Raw genomic sequence first — 20,748 nt, 5'->3', positions numbered from 1 at the left:
TCTCATCAATTTTACATCATTAACACTATGAAAAAGCTACCACTCTTTGAACAATTTTCCTCCACTAGCTAAGCATGTCCACTTAATAAAACAAGAATAAATGGATTATTGGTCTTCCACTAACAAACATTTCCTTCCCCGCCAACTTTATTTGGGTCAGAACTCACTAGAATTACACAGTTGTCTTGTGGCCAGTTAGGTGACTAGACAGTGACACCACCCACCAAGCATGATGTGCAGCGGTCAGTGGACAACCTGGGCAAGGCACGACCTGAAGGGAGAGTCACAAGAGCAGTCAGAGAGGTTAGTGAGTGAACAGAGTCTAGAAGGTCAAGGTGCAACAGCAAATTCTACTGCAGAAATGATTCATGAGGTCAGAAACCTAGAAAGATCGCAGCAGTGTGGGAATGGGTGTTTTGGAAGGCCAGGGCCAGTAGTCCGGAACTAAGGTGATGACCCTCATGAGACTAGATGTCCACTGACCTAAGAGACTGGCTGTGTGGTTCAAGGTCCTAATGGCTAAAGGATCTTGGGTGATAGGACCAGACCTTCCAGAACATCTACTCCAGTGATTCCTACCATGTTCATGATTAAGTTCCCTTTGTGTTACATGTCTCCCTCCTTCCGTGGACTCGGTAACGGGGAAGATTTTGTCCAACCAAAAAAAAAAGGGTATTTATAATCATTCACTTTCCTACTTGAATTATTCAAACCCATAAGTAAATGCCAAAGAGAATCTCCTCAGAGATGATTCTAAGGAGTACAACATAAACCTGATACATTTCGAAAAGAACTTGGCATTTTCATTTGCATGCACATGTGTAGTCTTAATTAAGAGTAGTTACAAATTTCTGCTTAGCTTTTTGAAATGTTGAAAACTGCTTAGGACTTCTTTTTATTACCTTTAATGAAGCAAGTAGACCCAGGGCTTTGAGTTAGGAGCCATTGATCTGGTACAAACTTCTCATTGGAAAGAAGAAGAAGCAAAGGTCCAGAGAGGTGCAGGGAGTGCATTGTGCTCACAAAGTGGCCAGAATACAAGGCTCTTAATATGTAATTTAATGAAAAGGCCCCTTATAAGGACTTTAAGCACATCATATAACGCCCAACTACCTGCGCAAGCCTTTACACAGAGTACTAAGTGTTGCTTTGAGTAGGTTTAATATAGGAAAATGGTCCTACAGATGGCCATCACCAATAGGATGGCAAGCATTATTTGTTGAAGCTTAGATAATAAAGGTGGGAAGATCAGCTTCAAAAGATTACCAAATTACTGATCAACTATCCTGATTTACTTGAGTTCAGGAACTATGGGTCAAACATAGCACAAGGTTCTAAGAAGACAGAGTTGAGGAAGATGGATCTTGTGAAGACAGACAAGGAGCCAGGTAAATATATCAGAGTAGGAAGGTCTGGAAAGCAAGAACCCAGGGAGGCTGTGTGTGAGGACTCCATTAGGAATTGCCGTATCAGTAGAGACCGAAGTTCTATGGAATTATTTCTGCAGAGGAGGAAAAGCAAGCCTCATTCAGGGAAGATTTCACAGAGGTGGTGCTATTCAAATATCTTTTTTTTTTTTACGTTTATTTATTTATTTTGAGAGAGATAGACACAGTGCGAGTGGGGGAGGGGCAGAGTGCGAGCGAAAGCAAGAGAGAGAGAGAGAGAGGAAATCCCAAGCTGGCAGCACAGATCCCAACCGGGGGCTCGAACCCACAAAACCGTGACCTCATGACCTGAGCCAAAACCAAGAGTTGGACACTTAACCAACGGAGCCATCCAGGCGCCCCTCAAATGTTCTTTTGAAAGGGAATAGGAGGACTCAGGCAAATGGGTAGAAGAATGGGCATGGCAAACAGAGGGACCAGCCCAGGAAGAGCCTGAGAACTAAGGGCATCTACCTCTAGCCCAGATGGTGACTCTGGACAAGATAGAAGAAGGTGTTTGTTCCCCGAGACACTCTGTCACCATCGGTCAAAAAAGGGTTGTAACCATATAAGTGCATAGTTCTGTGACACTGAACGGTACTCCCTGTACTTTTCCACCACAGCAAGCAGAGGCCCTGGGGATGGAAATGCATTAAATATCAAGCCGGAACTTCAACGTGGCTATGTCACAAAGAGAGCTGTAGCAGAAGCCTGCACCTTGAACTAGACTGACTGGCCCTGGCAAGCTTAATGGAAGCCACGGCCACAGACGCTCATTCAGCATATGAGCAGTCCTGTTTGTCTGCCTGGTCACAGCACTAAGACCATGGAGGAAAGCCTCCACCCCTCAAGGGCAGGCGCAGCTCTTTTTTCCTTCCATCTGGACCCAACAGCTTTTCCAAAGCCCTTCGGGCCTGTTCACACGTAGCTGAAACGCATCTCTTATTGATCAACAGCTCGAAGGGAAAGTCCCGTGAAATATGTTCTTCCTTTTGTCTCTGATAGGCCCTTCAGCATCATCATGCTGTTCATGAAATTTCCTACATTGCAAAGGACATCACAGACCACCGGGCCTTTGGATACGTTTGTGGGAAGGAAGGGAATCACAGATTTGTCGCCATAAAAACAGCCCAGGCGGTGAGTATCCCCATCCAAGGAGGGCGCCTTTCCTGGTAGCTTTAGGGGACAGCGCGTGCAGTCACACTGTTGGTGTTTGAAGGCCGCCTCTGATGTAAGACGGAGCGATGCTGATGCTCAGATAGCCTCGGAGCAAGGAAGCTTGCTCCAGCCCATCCGGTCTTGTTTTTCCCTAATGGGTATTTCGTAATGACTAATTATTTTCCTTTCTGATTAAGCTGGATGGAGGCACACTACACAAATAAGTTTCCTTGTGTTCATAGCCTCATTTAAAAAGAAAATAAGAGAAAACAAATAGCTGTTTTGCATAAGGCCTACCCTAATTTTATTGTATTTAGAATTACTAATAAATAAAAGCAGTGCCTTTTATGCTTATGATTATTATGAATTTGCAAATATAATTAGTCGAAGAAATGAACTTTAGCCTAGATGCAATTTGCTAAACCAATATAAACAAGGTAGAATTAATTAAAGACGGAATGCTCTCAGTTTAATAGGAAAGGGAAGGGCTGCGGGTTGTACCAGGCAAAGGCAAAAGTGGGCCGGGCTGCTTCTGCCTTTATACCATTCCCTTACTAATGTGATTCATCCCACCTTCTACTCCAGGCTGAACCTGTTATTCTGGACTTGAGAGATCTCTTTCAACTGATTTACGAATTGAAGCAACGAGAAGAATTGGAAAAAAAGGCACAAAAGGATAAGCAGTGTGAACAAGCTGTGTATCAGGTATACCTGTGAATTTACCCGAGTACCAGGGAAGACTAGGACTTCAAATAAACAGATGTGAAAACTGACAGTCAGGTCCTGTCCTCCCGCTGCCAAGTAGAAATAAACAAAGATGAAAGGTTCCCGTGTAAATTTCAGGCACCGAGAGCAAGCCATTAGAGATGATCTTTTATTCTCTGAAATCCTGAACATGTGAGAGAAAGTGAAATCTTGAATCCCGAGGAAGATTTCTGGGCAGGAGAACAGAAGAAATGCAATTGCTTTTGCTGTTGTTGATAGTGGGCGTGGGGGTGGGGGTGGCTGCAAGAGTTTTCTTTTCCTTTTTTTTTTCCCTGTGTGTTTTCTCCCTAAAATGACCCAGCAGCCTGTCCTTCCCAGAGCTGGTTTCTGTACTGTCCTGTGATTTCTGAACACAATCTCACACCTCTTCCTTTATATCTTCTGCTTTTCAACCTCCCTTCACTCGCTCTGCTGTAGACAATTTTGGAAGAGGATGTTGAAGATCCTGTATACCAGGTAATTTCTGAAACCCATCGGGGTTTTAGGGTCAGGAATGGCGAGGCCTGTGCTACAGACACTTTGTCAGAGCCCTGAAGAATCCCCTGACGGGCAGAGCCTGGAGGAGGGACCGAGATTATTTCCAAGGGTGCGGGTTGCGAGCCTCTCCAGGAGTGAATTTCCATAAAAAATGAACAGAAGTTTGGCTGGCATCCATAACATGGGATCTTGAGATAGGTTTCCTCCTTCCTGCCCCTGCCCCAGCCCCCTCCACTATCTGTAAAAGTTTGATTCTCAGAACTGGATGTTATCAGGAGTCTCTTGTATATTTCAAGTTTGTGTGGAGGCTTCTCTGAGTTAGGAACTGGGGATGGGGAGTGAGTTTGGGTGACATTTGAGTGCAAGCCCAAAGGGCAGTCTGTAAGCTTTGGGAAGGCTGTGGGGAGAGATCTCTCTGGCCCCTCTGATTGTCTGGATCGTGCCATAGAGGCTGTTGGGAGGAGAGTAAGGGAGATCCTAGAGATGGCCCAGGTAGTAACTATCCCTGGACTCTCAAGCTTGCAGCCCAGGTGTGGCTAGAGAGATGGCTTCTCTTGGATCCAAGTGTGTGCTGTGTACAAACAGATGCAGAGAAAAGGGAAGAGGATACCTCCCACCACCAACCCCAACCCACTCATACTTACTCCCAAGGAGAGAAAAGAGTGAGAAAATGAACTTGCAGGACATAAAAGAAAACCTGAAACTTATGAGTTATATGTGTGTGTGTCACACATATCTGTTTCCACACAGAAAGCTGGTACAGCTATGACAAAAATAAAACCATAAGGATAAAATAAGTAATATAATATGAGTAACACAAAGTAAAGGTTTCTAGCATATGTGACAAAAAAAAAAAAGCCAAAGATACGCCTAACGGCATGCCCTGGCTATAGAATGCTGAGGGCGAGGATTTGTCTAGAATGTGAGCTCTGCCCTGGCCAACTGGCTCACAGGGAATGAAGACTATCGCCCTATTTGAAATTGCTCAGTCCTTTAAAGTCTGAAACGTGCACAGGGGAAAAGAAATTGAGTTTCAGTATTTAAAACTAAGAATGTAAAATAAGGTGCTATTTATGGGATGTGGAAGTTTGGGGTTTCTGAGCACTTCCAAGCTGAGTTAGGAGCTTTGGGGAAGCAAAGGGGGGCAGCAGATGTAACCCAGATTATGAAGTTGGGATCCCAGATGTTCCCAGGAGATGTCATTCCCACTCAGCAATGAAGCACTTGCAGACCTTACTGAGATAAAATGCCATTGAATGAAGAAGTTACATCTCCCCAAAGATGTGCAGGGGCCCATGCAATCACTCCTGTACCACTGACCATCAGACCCTTGCCGTTTTTGTAAGAAAAGGCAGAGGTGTGCAAGGCACCCGTAGTGTTTCTGTAATCCACTTGTCTCTTGAGGGTATTTTCTGTTGTGACTGTTTCTTTAATGCTCACTGAGATTTGTATCCTGAATTCCAAATGCCTTTTTTTTCCTCTCTCTCCTTCCCCTCTGACCTTTCCTCTCTGGCCGCTCCGTAATAGTACATTGTGTTTGAGGCTGGACACGAGCCAATCCGTGATCCCGAAACGGAAGAAAACATTTATCAGGTATAAAATCGCTTCTCTCTCTTACCATTGCACCGATACCAGTAAATGCTCTGAAGGGCCTGTAGAACCGAGGGCGCTCCCTTCTCATGGTCACATAGCTCTTTCTGTCATTCAGGCTCATGGAAGACAACTTCATGTGGTTGGCGTTTACCAACTGACCAGAAGTTTTCACACCTTGCTGTGGAAATGCTTAATGGCCAGTTGAGTGCGTTGTTTTAATTGTTAATGGATCTTAACTATGTTCAATTGACTCAAGAATCAGACATTCCATTTTAGTAAAGTAACCCATTGGAGGGTTGTTGTCCATGATACAGAAGGGTCCTTCGCTTCTCAAAAGAATGTGTTCATCACATTTCTTTTAAAAGCACTACTGAAAATGAAGGACAAACTCCAAAGCAAACACCTTTGGAACACAGCACTGGAAATATTAATTGAATAAAAGAAAGTACAGCTCCAAGTTTCACCCCTCCTGAAGGGAAGGTAAATTAATATTCTTCAGTGTCTGCTTCTGGGAAAAACCTCACACACACATTTTGACTCACTCCATTCTCGCGCACATGCTATAAAGTAGGTATCTAATCCCACTTTTATGAGGGGGAACTGAGGCCCAGAGAAGCTGAGTAACTTCCCGGGGGCTGTACAGCCATTTAGAGCAGCGATCAGACCCCATGTGAGTGAAGGCACAACTCACCGGACCTCCCCCATGCTTGCCCATCAGAGTTAGAGAAACTGCACCATAGCAACACATCAGATAAATATGACAGCATCCAATTTGTCACTAATTAGAAACTCAGCCTTAATTTGAAATATAAACATCATGGAAGAAGGGGAAAAAATTTAATGTATTTAATAAGTGATTTTAATTTCCTTAACTCACTCAGTTATGTGGTCTGCTATTCTGCCTTGGGCACGCATTACTTATGTAATGAAAGTAAAATAGATTTTCAGTTTCCGTCAAATGCACAGAATTGTAAATGACCAAAGTATAACATCAGCTCTACCAGTAGCTCAGTATAAACCAGGCCCATGGAGTGATAATCGTCTTTCTCTCCCCTGGATCGGTCTAGATTGGATGCAAGTGTAAAGTTATGCTCTGAAGTCTTGTTTAAAGTCAGCGCTCACACAGTTTCTGTCTTTAAATGGAAAACTTACATTTTTGTTCTCAGATTTTATTTTGATTGATTGATTTTTAATGTTTATTCACTTCTTGAGAGACAGAGACAGAGTGTGAGCAGGCAGGGGCAGAGAGAGAGGGAGACACAGAATCTGAAACAGGCTCCAGGCTCTGAGCTGTCAGCACAGAGCCCAATGCGGAGCTCGAACTCACGAACCGTGAGATCATGACCTGAGCCGAAGTTGGATGCCCAACCGACTGAGCCACCCTGGCCCCCGTCAGATTTTAAATTATTACAACCTTGCGGTGTCTGAATATGAGGCCAAAAGAAACCATTAACCAGTCATCCCCTGAAGAAAAAGCACCTTGTAAGACAAAATGAGTCTTTTCAGTGCAAAGTTTCTGAATCCCAGCCAAGCCGTAGTTAGTGGCACCTGCGGGCCCCCATGGGGGACGGCTGGGGGTGTGGGACATCCTATGTGTGGGAAGAACTGGTTTAGGTGAGCAGAGAACTGGGTTCCAGTTCTGGCTGTGTCACCAACTATCTTTGGCCGAGTGGTAGTGTGCAAGACACTTGCCCTCTATGAGCCTCAGTTTCCCCAGTGGTAAGATAGGGAACTAGTTTCCCTGTAACTCACACGTTGGCATGAGAATGAAGCAAGTTCGTGTGAAGGATGTAGAGAAGAGGCTTCATCCTGAGTCACACAGTGTGTGGATTCGGAATCCTAGTCCAAGTACCAACTCAAGTTCTTTTCCTTCTCTGAGCCTCAGTTTACTCACCTGTAAACTGAGCGACTAAGACTGAAGAGTCTCTTAGGCGAGGTCCTTTGCAGCTTTTTGCAGCTAGTGCCTATCAGAGGACAGCGATTCTTTAGAGAAACATGTTCGCTTGCTTTACAGGGCAACAAGACTTAGAAATTGTGGGGGGGGCGGGGGGAGGGGAGGGGGTAACATTTATTGAGGGCTCCATGAATGGGGTTTACATGCAATATCTTATCTCTCACAACAAGATTGTGTGGCTTGAACCCTCATTCCCACCTTACAGATGGAACCCTGAGGCTCACACAGATAAGATGTCTTGCCCAAGGTCACAGAGCTCCAAGAGGCAGAACTCCCACTCCCAGCCAAGTCTCTCTGACCCCGGTAAATGCATGAATCCCCGGGCTCTTCTCAGCCAGAATATCCTGATGCAGTTTCACGATTAGATTCTGCGTAGGCTCCAAGTCACTATCTAAAAATCACACTTGTTTTAACAGTTGTGACCTCCGGATCTTTCCGGCTGTCCATCATTAGCAGGAAGGTACCGTTTAAGGAAATGAATATTTTATCACCCTCTCTTCTCGCTGGGCCTCAATTTGCTCAACACAAGATAAGCTCTTGGGCCCAAAGATAAAGCTGAGCTTTTAAGGAGCTGTGATTAGGGAGCCGCACTCTTCTTTGTGTTTTGAGGGCCTCTGATTATTCCACAGCTATTCATCCTGAGGAGACTACAGTATCTCCAAGTCTTCAGCTTGGCCCAGGGTAGTCTCAGATTTTATTTTATTTTATTTATTTTTTTTTTTTTTAATTTTTTTTTTTTTTCAATGTTTTTTTTTTTTTATTTATTTTTGGGACAGAGAGAGACAGAGCATGAACGGGGGAGGGGCAGAGAGAGAGGGAGACACAGAATCGGAAGCAGGCACCAGGCTCTGAGCCATCAGCCCAGAGCCCGACGCGGGGCTCGAACTCACGGAACGCGAGATCGTGACCTGGCTGAAGTCGGACGCTTAACCGACTGCGCCACCCAGGCGCCCCCTTTTTTTTTTTTTTTTTTTTTTTTTTTTTTTAAACATTTTCTTTTCTTTTTTTTTTTTTTTTTTTTTTCAACGTTTTTTATTTATTTTTGGGACAGAGAGAGACAGAGCATGAACGGGGGAGGGGCAGAGAGAGAGGGAGACACAGAATCGGAAACAGGCTCTAGGCTCCGAGCCATCAGCCCGAGCCTGACGCGGGGCTCGAACTCACGGAACGCGAGATCGTGACCTGGCTGAAGTCGGACGCTTAACCGACTGCGCCACCCAGGCGCCCCCCTTTTTTTTTTTTTTTTTTTTAAACATTTTCTTTTCTTTTCTTTTTTTTTTTTTTTTTTTTTTTCAACGTTTTTTATTTATTTTTGGGACAGAGAGAGACAGAGCATGAACGGGGGAGGGGCAGAGAGAGAGGGAGACACAGAATCGGAAACAGGCTCCAGGCTCCGAGCCATCAGCCCAGAGCCTGACGCGGGGCTCGAACTCACAGACCGCGAGATCGTGACCTGGCTGAAGTCGGACGCTTAACCGACTGCGCCACCCAGGCGCCCCGGTAGTCTCAGATTTTAATCCCATCCCCTGCTTTCCAGAATGAGGAATGAGGCAGACAGACCTGGGGCCTGATCCTTTAGCCATTTTGTGGCCTTGGATCAAGTGCATAACTTCTGTATCCCAATCTCCCAGGCTATAAAATTAGGAATGCTGCATTATCTGCCTCTAGAAGTGATGTGAAGGTGTAAAGCTCTTGGTACGTAGTAGGTTCTGTGTAAATGTTAGTTCCTCTACTTCCTGAGAACTTTGTCAGTATCAGATGCTGTTCACGAGGTCTTAGGATGTTATATTAAGTGAAGCAGAACATGACGTGGTCGCCTCGTCTCGTCAGAGAGCCTAGCGGAAAGTTGCAGCCTCACTTGACTTTGCTGTTTATAACTCCGGCATGAGGGAGGGAGAGACTCTTGAGTAAACGGAACCTCTCTTTGAGGATCAGTAGTCTCATTTTCCAAACCGGATTAACAACAGTAATTGTCTTTCTTTTTGCGCGCATCAGGAAAAGTTATCAGTCATCTTTTTAAAGCAACACAGAACCTTGCAGCACAAGGGTTTTTTACACCTCAGCTGATTTTGACCCTTGCAGTAACTCAGTAAGATAAGCACAGCTACGATGGCTATCGTTTTAAATGGAAGAAAATCAAGTCCTCCAGTTTGAGTGCTGTGCCCAAGGCCAGAGCCTCAGCTGTAGACCTGGTAATTCTTTAGTACGTTAACGTTAACACACGGGCGAGATTGCGGCTTTGCACACAGACATTCTCTGAGTCCTTTGGCTTGAAAATCATTTTTAATCGCCCGTGATGTGTCAAGTATTGTTATTTTAAAATGATAACTCTCTGCTCCAATGTCACTCAACCCTGAAACTGCCTCTCTAACACTATTAGTATGTCACTGAGCTAAAATGTCTTCTGTACATGTAGTGCTTAATGTATAGCTTTTACAGTAGTTTGACATCTGTTAACTCCTTTGTTCAAGAAGCAATTGTGTACGGAGCACCTAGTGTGTGCCAGGCACACGGGGATGTGATAGACCACAGCGTGGTCGCCACCCTCAACGCGTGTCTAGGCACCCCCTGGCCTGCCCACCATAGCTACATGAGAAAACGGAGGCTCAGAGGACAGAGGGGCCCTCTGAGGACTCACAGCCTGTGGCAGAGCCAGGATTAGGAACCACATCTCCCGCTTCCTGGGGCGCCTGGGTGGCTCGGTCGGTTAAGCGTCCGACTTCAGCTCAGGTCATGATCTCACGGTCCGTGAGTTCTAGCCCCGCGTCCGGCTCTGTGCTGACAGCTCAGAGCCTGGAGCCTGTTTCAGATTCTGTGTCTCCCTCTCTCTCTGCTCCTCCCCTGTTCATGCTCTGTCTCAAAAATAAATAAACGTTAAAAAAAAATTTAAACAGATCTCCCGCTTCCTTTTGGTTGAGAACTGTCATCACTCTACACCGTCCTATTACTGAAATGGTCTGCGGGCAGAGTGGACCAGCCAGGCAGGGGTGAGAACCAGCACACGAGGCACGTTCTGGTCTTTGTCCCTTAAACACTTCTGCCCTTAACACATACATGGTAAATGTTCAGTGCTTAAACATTTCCTGTGTAACCAGTATTTACGGGATGAGGAACAGGTTAGCAAAATACCTGCCCTGCGCTGCACAAGCTCACAGGCAGCTGCAGTGTGGGTTGATAGCTCCTATATAAGATAAAGCACTTTTGACACTCGTGTGAGTAACCCAATTACTTTCTCAACTCCTCCCAGGAAAACAAGGTGCTCCATTCACTCGGGGGCCTTATCCAGCTTGTTTGCCATCACTGTCCCCGGCAAACCACAAAGCCTGATACATAGTAGGTTCTTGGCCACTTTTATTTTTTAGTAGAAGAATGTACCAGAGCTTATAAGAGTCCAGAGGAAGGCTCCGACCAGGTAGAGAGCCAGGCAAGGCTCCCAAGAACGTATCCTGCCCGACATAAATCTTTAAGGACAAACAGGCAGATTGATATGTCACCCATGGGAGAACCAAGTAGCAAAGCTTTTTCAATTATGCACAGTTTGGGTTTATCCATCCTGCCGCTTCTCCTCCATTTGCAGGGATAATTGAGAGTCAGCTGCGGTTCAACTTGCTAAGTGCCCATAGTGAGCAGTGAATTACGAGGAACAGAAATGCTGTTCGTGTTGCTCAGGAAAGGGTGAGCCAGTAAAAATACAAGTGCGGGCTGGTAATTTATTGGCCCTTGTTAACAAGGACTCTGTAGGCATTCTTAGAGGATTCCTTTTAGAGGGAGCTGAGTTATCAGGAGCAAAGAAATTACATTCGTCACTGGCTACCTGCAAACTAGGGTTTGCGAGAGCAGCTCAGGAAGCGCATCTTTCTGCATGGTCCGTGCTCTGCCATGGACCTCCCGTTTTCTGCAGGAACGTGCACAACCTTCTGCAAGTGTAGAATGTGATGTCAGAGAAAAGGGTGCAATCAAAAACAGCTAGGGAACGGTGGGACCAGGGGTGAGGTGCAACTGTCTATACCGCGTAGTAGTTAAAACGCGAACTGCCAGAACTCCAGCTCTAGCCCCACCCCCCCTCACCTGCAGGATGCTCTCTGGGCTTCATTTTCCTCCTCTGCAACATTGTGACAGTTGTCATCCTTGCCCGACTGACTTGTCTTGAGGACTGCATGCAAATACATGTAAATACTCAGAACAGTGGCTGGCACATAAGAAGTGCCCTGTCAATGTTAGTTCGGGCTGTTAGTAATAAATGTTTTGTTCGGTAGCCAGAAAGAGCTGGGTTCGAATCTCACCGCTTAACTAGCTTTAAAGCTTTGGAAAAGTTTCCCTGACATCTCTGAGCCTCAGTTTTTCACCACCTAAAGTGAAGATTCTAACACCGAGCTCTTAGGATTATTAGAAGGATTTTAAGCTAAGTTGATGAGTGTGGAAATAGCACAGGGTCTCGAGGAATGAGCCCAAATTCTTCCTTCTTGTTAATTGTATAGTTAGCTGGTCCAAGCCTAAAAGACACTTTTTCTTTTCCTTCACTGTTCCCCACATTTCTTATGAAACATTTACGCAGCAGACATCTACCAGATGCCTACTGAGCGTTGGGCACTGTGCCTGCTCTTAAAGAGCTCCCAGTCTGGTGAAAAGAAACACAGATTAGCAGACAGAAGACCACTGCAGGCTGATGCCTCCGATGGGGGTAGGAGCTACACTGTGCTAGTTTCTGGGAAGCACACATGATTGCTCTCCATCCGGAATGTTTCAGTGTAACACCCTGACTGGCCCATTAGAAAAGCGTTCAACCTATCTACTGTTGTTAATATTATAAAATACGTGCTGATCCTTATTTATATGATGTGTCAGCAGTAAAAGAAGCTCTCATTCTAACACTTCACACTATCACAGCTCCTAATCGTCTGTATTTACTGTCTACTTTCTTGTTGGATTCCCACAGTAACCCAAATCAGAAGCAGAGCCAGTAAAACCCATTTAAGGATCGTGACGCTCCGAGGGGCTGTGGCCTGTTCAGGGTGTGACAGTTCCCAAGTGGCCCGATAAGACCAGATGGAGGAGTACGAGGAGAGAGGGAGGAAAGAAAATACAGATACATATTAAAAAACAATTGGAATTTTCTCGACTCTTGTCTTGCGCTTTCCCTGCCATTAACGGTCCCTTTTCTTGGAAGACACTTTGGGTAAATATCAGATGGCTTGTCCATGATCCCAGCAGAAGCCGTTCTTTATACTGAGACCTTGATGTTTGCTATATTGTAAATAACCTGACTCTCAGCTTAAACTCAGCTGCAAACTAATTTTAATCACTTGGGACAAGTCAGAGCACCTCTCTGAGGCTCATTTGTGTCTTTGGCGAAATGAGGATTATTTTTTCCACCACATAACCTCTGAGGTCCCTGCAGCCATCTGTCCTGTGATTCCGTGAGAAGTCCGATGGCAGAGACACCCTGCACTCATTTAAGTGACTCACACACTCCTCCCTCATCCAGCTTTCCTCAGGGAAGGAGCCTGGCCTCCTGCTTCTACACTGGCGGAAGCCCCTTTGATTTGGGACTCTCAGGCCTCAGGGGCCATTCTCACACACACTTAAGCCAGCTTGAAGTTGAAGTGTGATGGCTTTGTTCTCTGAAAGTGGAGTATCAAAGTGTTTTGACTGTGTCGAATTTGATTTTTCCATAGGTTCCCACCAGCCAAAAGAAGGAAGGTGTTTATGATGTGCCAAAAAGTCAACCTGTAAGTGTAAGTAAATCTTCTCTCTTCTGCCAGGCTCCTGTGACCTGCACTCCTACGAGGCTGTGTCTATAGCTTGAGGAAGGGAACCCCTCTTCTGGATAGGCGTTATAACTTAGCTTTACCAGGGCCTACATGGCACGGACTCCTCAGTGAGTCAGAGGGAAGGGGGCATAAGGCGGAAATGGTGAGGCTGAGGAAGGGTTGCCAACCTGGACCGAGGTCTGGCCCCCCGCGTGGCGGTGAGTTGAATTGCACAAACCACTATGTCCAGGGGTCTCAAGGTCTGAGTTGTTCCATGACAAAAGTCTCCGGCCAAAGACTTAATTATACCTGATCAAATAGGGGGCAGTGTCTCGATCCTGGGAAGAGTTGCCCATCCGATTTAAAAGTGGTTGACAGGTCTCAGAGGGATCATAGAAGAGCCGGCCAGGGCCTTTAGACTGTATAAGGGTCCAGCCAGTGGACAGACCACCAAGAAAAAGGCCACGTGTAGTGGGCTTGCAAAGAACCCGGCAGGTCCACTACATCTGGACCCCATCGGCCGGTGGGACTCCTGGAAATGGAAAATACCAAGCTGTGTGACACTGCCACAAGCCAGTGCTAGGCCAGGCCCAGATTTCGGCCCCCCATCCAGTCGGCGTGCGGAAGGCAGCCTCTGTACGTGATTCAGGAGCACTGGGGAACTCTTGCCCAAGGGGACATCGGACTTCACCGCGGCCTGTGTAAACAGAACTAGGATGTTTAGTCACCGCTGATCTCATTCAGCTCAGTGATGGGTAGGTACAAAGAGCACAGGCTTTGAAAACAGACCCCCAGGAACTCCAGCTCTGACCCTAACAGGACTGTTGTGAGGCTGGATGACTCTCTGGGCTGTTGTTGTTGGTCCTGGACCCCACCCTGTGAGAGACACAAAGACACCCCCGCATTTTTCAAGGTCAGATTGATAGGGCAGTTTGAAACCCCATTCCTAGGGCAGCAACTGAAGGACCTAGAAATGCTTGGCCTGGAGAAAAGGAACCATAAATGTGGAGATGGGAGTCCCCAGGGCTACCGGTTGGAAGAGGGCTTACACTGTTCTGATTTGGCCAGCCCAAAGTGACAGTGACCTTCCTGAGCAGTGGTCAGAGCTGTTAAGAGTTAGAACAGCTGGCACCTAGGGGAGTGAGTTCCCCATCACTGGAGCTGGTGCAAGCAGAGCCTAAAAGACCCCCTGTCAGAAAAACTATAGGAGGATTCAAATGTGGAATGGGCAGAGGGGAAAGAGGAGCTCCTGTTGTCCCTTTCAAACCTGACCTTCTGTCCTGAGTTGAGAGTCTTTCTGGCTCATTCTTACCCTCCTCTGCCCCTGTTCTCTTTTCACCTGGTGAAATTTCTTCCTTTCCCTATCAGCATCCATTCCTCTTCCCAATATGCTGCATCCACCAGACCCCACCTAAATCCTGCTCCCAAAAGCCAACGCATGTTAGGTTTCATGAGACAGCATATTTGAATGGGGTCCTCAAAAACTTGAGTCTACAACGTAGTTGAGAACGTGAAGTGAAGTGTCGCTCAGAGAAAAAGCCGTTTTTCTCCTTGAGGCCTTTGCATTTGTCAAGCCTTCTTGTCACGGAGACACTGGTCCGTTCGTGTTTCCGTTTGGTTCAGCTGCCATCACACAGCTCCCTACAATTCAATTTGTGCCTAAATTGCTTCGCTTGCCCCTAACAGGTTTAGATACGTGAGGAAACATGCTCCATTTGCCGCCTTGGTTTTCGTGAATTTATTAACCAATCTGGCCACACCATCTCCATGCTTAATAGCTGAAAAAAAAAAAAAAAAACCCAACCAAACAAAAAAAATCCCAAGCTCCTTAGCCTGACGTGCATGGCACTCAGATGCCAGCCTCAGCCCGGATCTCTGGTCTACCTCCCCCTGGTCCAGCTCTACTGAAGCTTCTGAAGGAGCCACATCCTCCCCTAATAGCCCAGCTTAGCTTCAGGCTATGGGGACTCAGGGAGACTTTGTGGTCTTCTGCTAAGTGTGAGTGAGCAGATCACCCCTACCTCTGTGCCCCGCTCCCTATCATTCCTCTGTTAACAGCTCGTAGCACACAGCATCCCAACTCTTCTCCTGGCTCCTTACTTCCAGGAACTTCCTGAGGTCCTTGGATTACCAGAAGCAAGCCCGGGGTCTGGCATGTGAAAGGCAGGGATGACACAGCCGCTCAAGGGGTGTTTCATAAATATACACATGACTCTGCCTGTAGAAAGAATTGAAAATCCTTACACTTTCTTTTAAAGGGAATTTCCTGGTTATCTGACTCTGAAATAGGCATTAAGTAAACATGCTCAGGTTTTGCTTGAGAAATATCTGGGCTGCCTGAATGGCCAGCAGTAGCTTCCAACCCTCTGTTCGCGTAGAGTCCTAGAAGCATCTGGGCTTTTCTGTGAACGATTTCAACATTTCTAAAAGCCAGAGAGAGGTAGCAAGTCAAACATATCAACTCTAGTGGAGGGGCAGATGCTTGTGTTTGGTATCTCAACTCCTGTTCTTACTACCTGTAGGACTTCTGATAAGTTCCCTTGTTTCTCTACACCTCCCTGCTCTCATCTATCAAAGGAGTTACTAAACCCAACTTACTAAATGATTTTGAGGAGAAAACAACATGTGTATTGGAAACTTGATCCCACTTGCCTAAACTTCCCAGAGGTACTTTAAATATCCCACAGCCCACATTCCTCACTGTTCTGGGATCTTCCTGTCCTCCAGGCTGGCCCCTGTAGACCTGCCTCCCTGATGAGTGCATATTCCCTGGGATACCTCTGTGCCCTGAAAATCTCTGCTGTGATCTCGCTGTTTGCTACCTCACCACCTGCTCCTTAACCAGAAAGACAAATAAACCAAAGACAGCCAAGTCAGTGCATATTAAGCAGCTTCAAGCCAGTTTGACAGCTTCCACAAGTTTCCCACAAGAAGGGAAACTGCCCAGTGGCCTGTTACTCTAGGAACCACCGGTTTCTTCTTCTTCGGGTCCAGAGCCCAGTCTGCCCAGAGCCCAGTAAGAGACTCAGCTTGGGGCTGTCACTGGGGAAGATCACACATCAGCCCCAGAAGAAATGGCCTGATCTTCAGCATCAGACATGGGTATGCTCTCATCCTGGCCACCCGCTAAGGGTCCTTGAGCATCTTTTTCCATCTCTAAACCCCAGTGTCGTAACCTGCAAAGAGAAAGGAATGCCTGCCTTGTAGCTTTGTTTGGAGGACTAAAGGAGACATTTATGTAAAACCTTAACAAGGGATATGGACTAGATTAAACGAGAACATTACCGTCGGTTGTCGGCACGAGCAATCCACCAGCCAACAGTTCACACTGAGGCGGGGATTGCAAGTATGCTAGGTAATTGCACACCTCCTCTAGGAAGCCTTTTTTTTACCCCAGAGTAAACAGCTCCCCCGGGAGAGCTCTGTGCTTCTCTGTGCAATGATCACAATGCACTGTTACCTTTTCTTAATGAATCCATGTGAGCCATTGGACTTTGAGTTTCTTAAAGGCCTTGGCTTCAGGGTTAATGGTACCTGCCTTAGAGTTTTTTGTGTTAAGGACTAAGTGAGCTGAAGAATATGAATCAACACAGTGCTTGGTGCAGAGTAGGGATTCAACAGCTGTGAGCTGTTACTGTTCTGCTCTGTGAGCACCTTGAGGTCAGGAATCGCTTTTAATCATCACTCTCTCTAAAGTAACTCCTCTGAGGATTTCTGCTCCCTTTGAGCTTTTGATGGTATACTCTTTCCCCGTGGGTGGCGGGAGTCTCATGTGCCCAAGTAAATTTTTATAGGCCTTGAAGCCAGTGGGATCCTTGATTGCAGCTCTAAAACCTCTGTCCTGGAGTCTCAGTCCCCTGGACTAGGGTGGCTCACTGTCACCCTACATGGCCAGAGGTGTCCTCATCAAGGTGTCACATTTGGTGTATTGGAGTTTGAGAAGTCGTTGCATTTCTTCTGGGTCTTGCCCACCCCAGTGCGTCACCTGATGGGACACAGTTTTGTCTCGATCAGTTGGGATGTTGGTCCAGACAGAAAGCCAGTTCTCTGTCTTCAGTCTCCTCTCTGACATCATGCATCCACACCCTAGTTTATACCACCAGGCACCATAACCTTGGGGAGCCAAGCTCTACCAGCCCCTTTCTTGTTCCCTTTTGCACAAATAATGTGTTAGGATGCTTTGCTTGTCCTAATCCAGACCTATAATGTTACCTTCCTGTAACAGATTTGTTCTTAGGGTCATACTACACTCCCCTCCACTCTTACCTAGGACTCTGAGACAAGATAAGGATTAATCCCATTCGCTCCCAGAAATATACATTTCCTCTCTTCCTGGTCAAGGCAGCTAGAAGATTTGTACACAGGCTTTATTTTTATGCCAGGGTCTCCAAACTCTGATAGAATTGATGCTTGCTGATAGGGAATATTAGCTGACTAGAGAGGCAGGGAGGAAAGAGCGTATAACTTGGGCAAAGCCTTGAAGGATGAGCAGGACTTGGACGGGCACAGCCCCTTCTGGGCATATCATTAAGGTCCTTCTGGCTCCTGAGTTTTTATTTCCTCTACTAGGTGGTACTCAGAACTGATGAATTTATCATCAGTTTCCTTCTCAGAAATGGGTAGCCTTTCTTTCTGCCAGATGATAATGCTTCTGGTGTTCTTTAGACAAATATCCTGGCCTCTTTGGGGCTGTTGGGAAGGCACATCCCTGAGTGGAGAGGAAAACGTCAGCTAAGTAGCCCATTACCGCATCCATTATTTAGTGCTTTTTGCACTCCGTTAGCCTTTGAACATGATTCTGGCTCTACAGGGGGACCCAGTGGACTCACACATTCACAGTTTGCTCAAGTGCCTGTTTTGGACCCTGTCACGCCCCACAACGCTCAACTTGGTTGAGGCTTAACCTTCATAGGTCAACAGACCTAAACCTCAGCATGCCTTATGTCATTGTCACATGAGAAATACCAGCACTTGTCTTCTCCCCTCCCCTCCTTCCCACCTCATGTAGTAGTCTTATGGCTGAGGGACGCCTGGGTGGCTCAGTTGGTGAAGCATCAACTCTTGATTTTGGCTCAGGTCATGACCTCGCAGTTCATGGGATCAAGCCTCGGGTCAGGCTCAGCGCTGACAGCTCTGTCACACTCGCTCTCTCTCAAAATAAATAAATAAACATTAAAAAAAATATTCTTATGGCTGAAAAAGATCTTTTACCCTTCACCCTATAACTGCCTGGTTTTAAATCCTTTTATGTGGATGTACTAGACATAATTATCAGTACTAACCCATCGGTGGATTCTAGCAGAACTTTCTTCGGCCTTTGAAAGAGAGTCTTAAAGGTTTGGCTTAGCGGCAAATAGAAAGGACACAGGTTGTGGAATTGACCAGCTGGACTCCACATTCAGTTCTGGGGGACAAGACATGGATTCAGATATTGAAAGGAATAATCAGACTCCCCTGAGATTCTTTCCTCCCTTTGGGTGTGATCTTTGCCAATCTCTTCAAGTTTCTGAGACTCCTCTTCGAGTGAAAATGATGACCATTCTATGCCAACATCTCAGGGCTTTTGTGAGACTCATGAAGCAATGTGAGAGCATTGTCTATGAAGATGAGGGGTTGCTTTCATGGTCTCTGGGGACGTAAAGACCAAGGGATGCTGTGCACTCATTCCTCCAGTTATTTTATAGACTATCTTAAGATTACGAGAAAGGCTCAAGTTTTCTGACAAGAGAGGGCACATCTGGGCTCACTGTCAGGAAGAAATCTGAAACCATCTGAGCTGATTTTCAGAGGGAAGGACAGCTCTCAAAGAGTAGTGAGGTCTCTGGCCCCCGGAGTATTCAAGCAGCAGGTGAATGGTTCTGCAGGGGTTCTTATGTGGAGAAGGTAACCACACTAGTGGACCTTGGAGCCGTCCACCCACTCTCTCATCCACTTTCCCCCGTGTTTATAACATCTAGCGTTTACCTCACCATCTTGTTCCCGGTGTCTCAGCTGCGAAGCCAGGCACCCCAGAGGCCCCGTTACTATCTCCACCATCCTCTCCCTGGCTTTAGAGTTGCCCACGGTGAAGTGTGCAGCAATAAGTTATGGCATTGCCCCGTGAGGTCGGTGCTCCGGATGGAAACATGTTTACTATGCGCTGTAATCAAGGCACCACACTGAGCAAGCCCTGGGCACAGAGTAGGTCCTTAGAAAATCGGTCCCTCCTTAGTTTCCTCCTGCAGAGCTGGATGACAGTGCTCTGCATCTCTCTGGTGCATCCTGGAAAAGAGCCACACTGGGAGAATCGGGTAAAAACCCCAGTGATCGCATGTGAAGTCCAAGGCTCCCTTCACTTCCTTTCTTTGCCTTACAGTGCTAGGCCACCAGCCCTGCACACTGAGAGTCTGAGCTAACTTAGCTGGGGAAAAAGCAGGTAGACTTTACTGAGTAGATACTGTGTGCCATGGACAGCCTAGACTGTGGTCTCAATCTATCTCATTCAGTAGTCACACCTGGAAGGTAGATGTGTCATTTATATATGAGGAAGCTGAGGCTTTCCAGAGGTCCTATACAGTCACAAAGCTGATAAGTGACAGAGCCCGAAATTGAACCTTCAGCTGTTCTGATTCACACAGTTTCCACTAAAACACACTGCCTTTAGGATTCAAGAAAATGCCAAGCCCCCATCTCCTCTTCCTCACCCTGGTTGGAGTCAGTACTCAGGCCAGTTTCTGTCTCCCATTACTCGTTGCTTCTGAGTCCTTATTAACAACGCTGAGGCTAGTCCTTGGGGGTGGCTATGAACACCTCTCTCCCCCTTCAGCCGGAGTCCCATGAGGCACACCCATGTCTGACTCGTTCCTGACCCCTCACTCTGCCTATGCACTGCTTTCTGTATCCTGACATTGAAAAAAATATTTGTGAGTCCCAAAGAACAAATCTCAAGGAATCAAAAATCAGAGAGCTGCTCATTTGGCCTCCCCTGCCTCCCACCCTCCAAACATCTATGTTTCTGTGCAAGACCCCTGTTTCCCAACAATCAGTATTCAGTTGATTTTCCTTGCCTTAGATTTAATTCAGTTTCCCTGCTGCAAATGTAGGAAGAGTCAATCCATTAAAGTGAAGAATTACAGAAATTCTCTGGACAACTGTTCCTAACCACCCCCACCAGCCCCCGTCTTTCATGGCAAATAAATTTTCATTCACAATTCAGCAGTTGGTTTTTCCTTTAGTCTGAAATCTGGATCAAGATGTTTCATAATTGAATTAAATCTAGTCTGAACATTTGTCAGTTTCACTTCCTCATTAAGCACCACATTGTAGAGAAATTATAATTATCGGAATGCCGTTAACATAGATGTCACACAAGAGGAGGTCTTCCTGAACTAAGGGAAAGGAATCTGCATCGGCATATTCCACAAAGGAAATAGAAGCTTGCCCTGTCTTGCTTTTCTTAGACAGGCTTTCGGTATGCAGTGGTTAACAAAACTGTCCTGAGATAGAATCCTAAATCCCTGGAATCTCAGAATTTGTGAGGACATTAAAAGCTGCTGGGTCAGCCTTCTCACCAATGCAGGGATCCCTCCAGAACATTTGTGATGAGCGCAGATGAACGTGTCTGACTCTGGCTTTGGCCCACATG

At 46.3% G+C, this 20,748-nt stretch overlaps 1 protein-coding gene across 9 annotated transcripts in view; it reads left to right on the top strand.

The window, feature by feature from the left end:
* Positions 1 to 20,748, top strand: part of DAB1 (DAB adaptor protein 1) — a 406,242-nt gene that overhangs the window by 336,220 nt on the left and 49,274 nt on the right. For 5 of the 9 annotated variants that reach the window (XM_042951824.1, XM_042951822.1, XM_042951817.1 and 2 more), the window contains exons 5-9: positions 2,433 to 2,564; positions 3,171 to 3,290; positions 3,768 to 3,806; positions 5,355 to 5,420; positions 13,050 to 13,109. In XM_042951824.1, coding sequence (XP_042807758.1) covers positions 2,433 to 2,564; positions 3,171 to 3,290; positions 3,768 to 3,806; positions 5,355 to 5,420; positions 13,050 to 13,109 — 417 coding nt within the window. The remainder of the gene's footprint in view (positions 1 to 2,432; positions 2,565 to 3,170; positions 3,291 to 3,767; positions 3,807 to 5,354; positions 5,421 to 13,049; positions 13,110 to 20,748) is intronic. The other 4 variants (XM_042951820.1, XM_042951821.1, XM_042951826.1 and 1 more) reach the window with 4 other exon arrangements.

The sequence above is a fragment of the Panthera leo genome, chromosome C1 (genome assembly GCF_018350215.1).
Source record: "Panthera leo isolate Ple1 chromosome C1, P.leo_Ple1_pat1.1, whole genome shotgun sequence".
Lineage (NCBI taxonomy): Eukaryota > Metazoa > Chordata > Mammalia > Carnivora > Felidae > Panthera > Panthera leo.
Note: the sequence above shows the minus strand (reverse complement) of the source record. Positions and strands in the feature narration are given on the sequence as shown.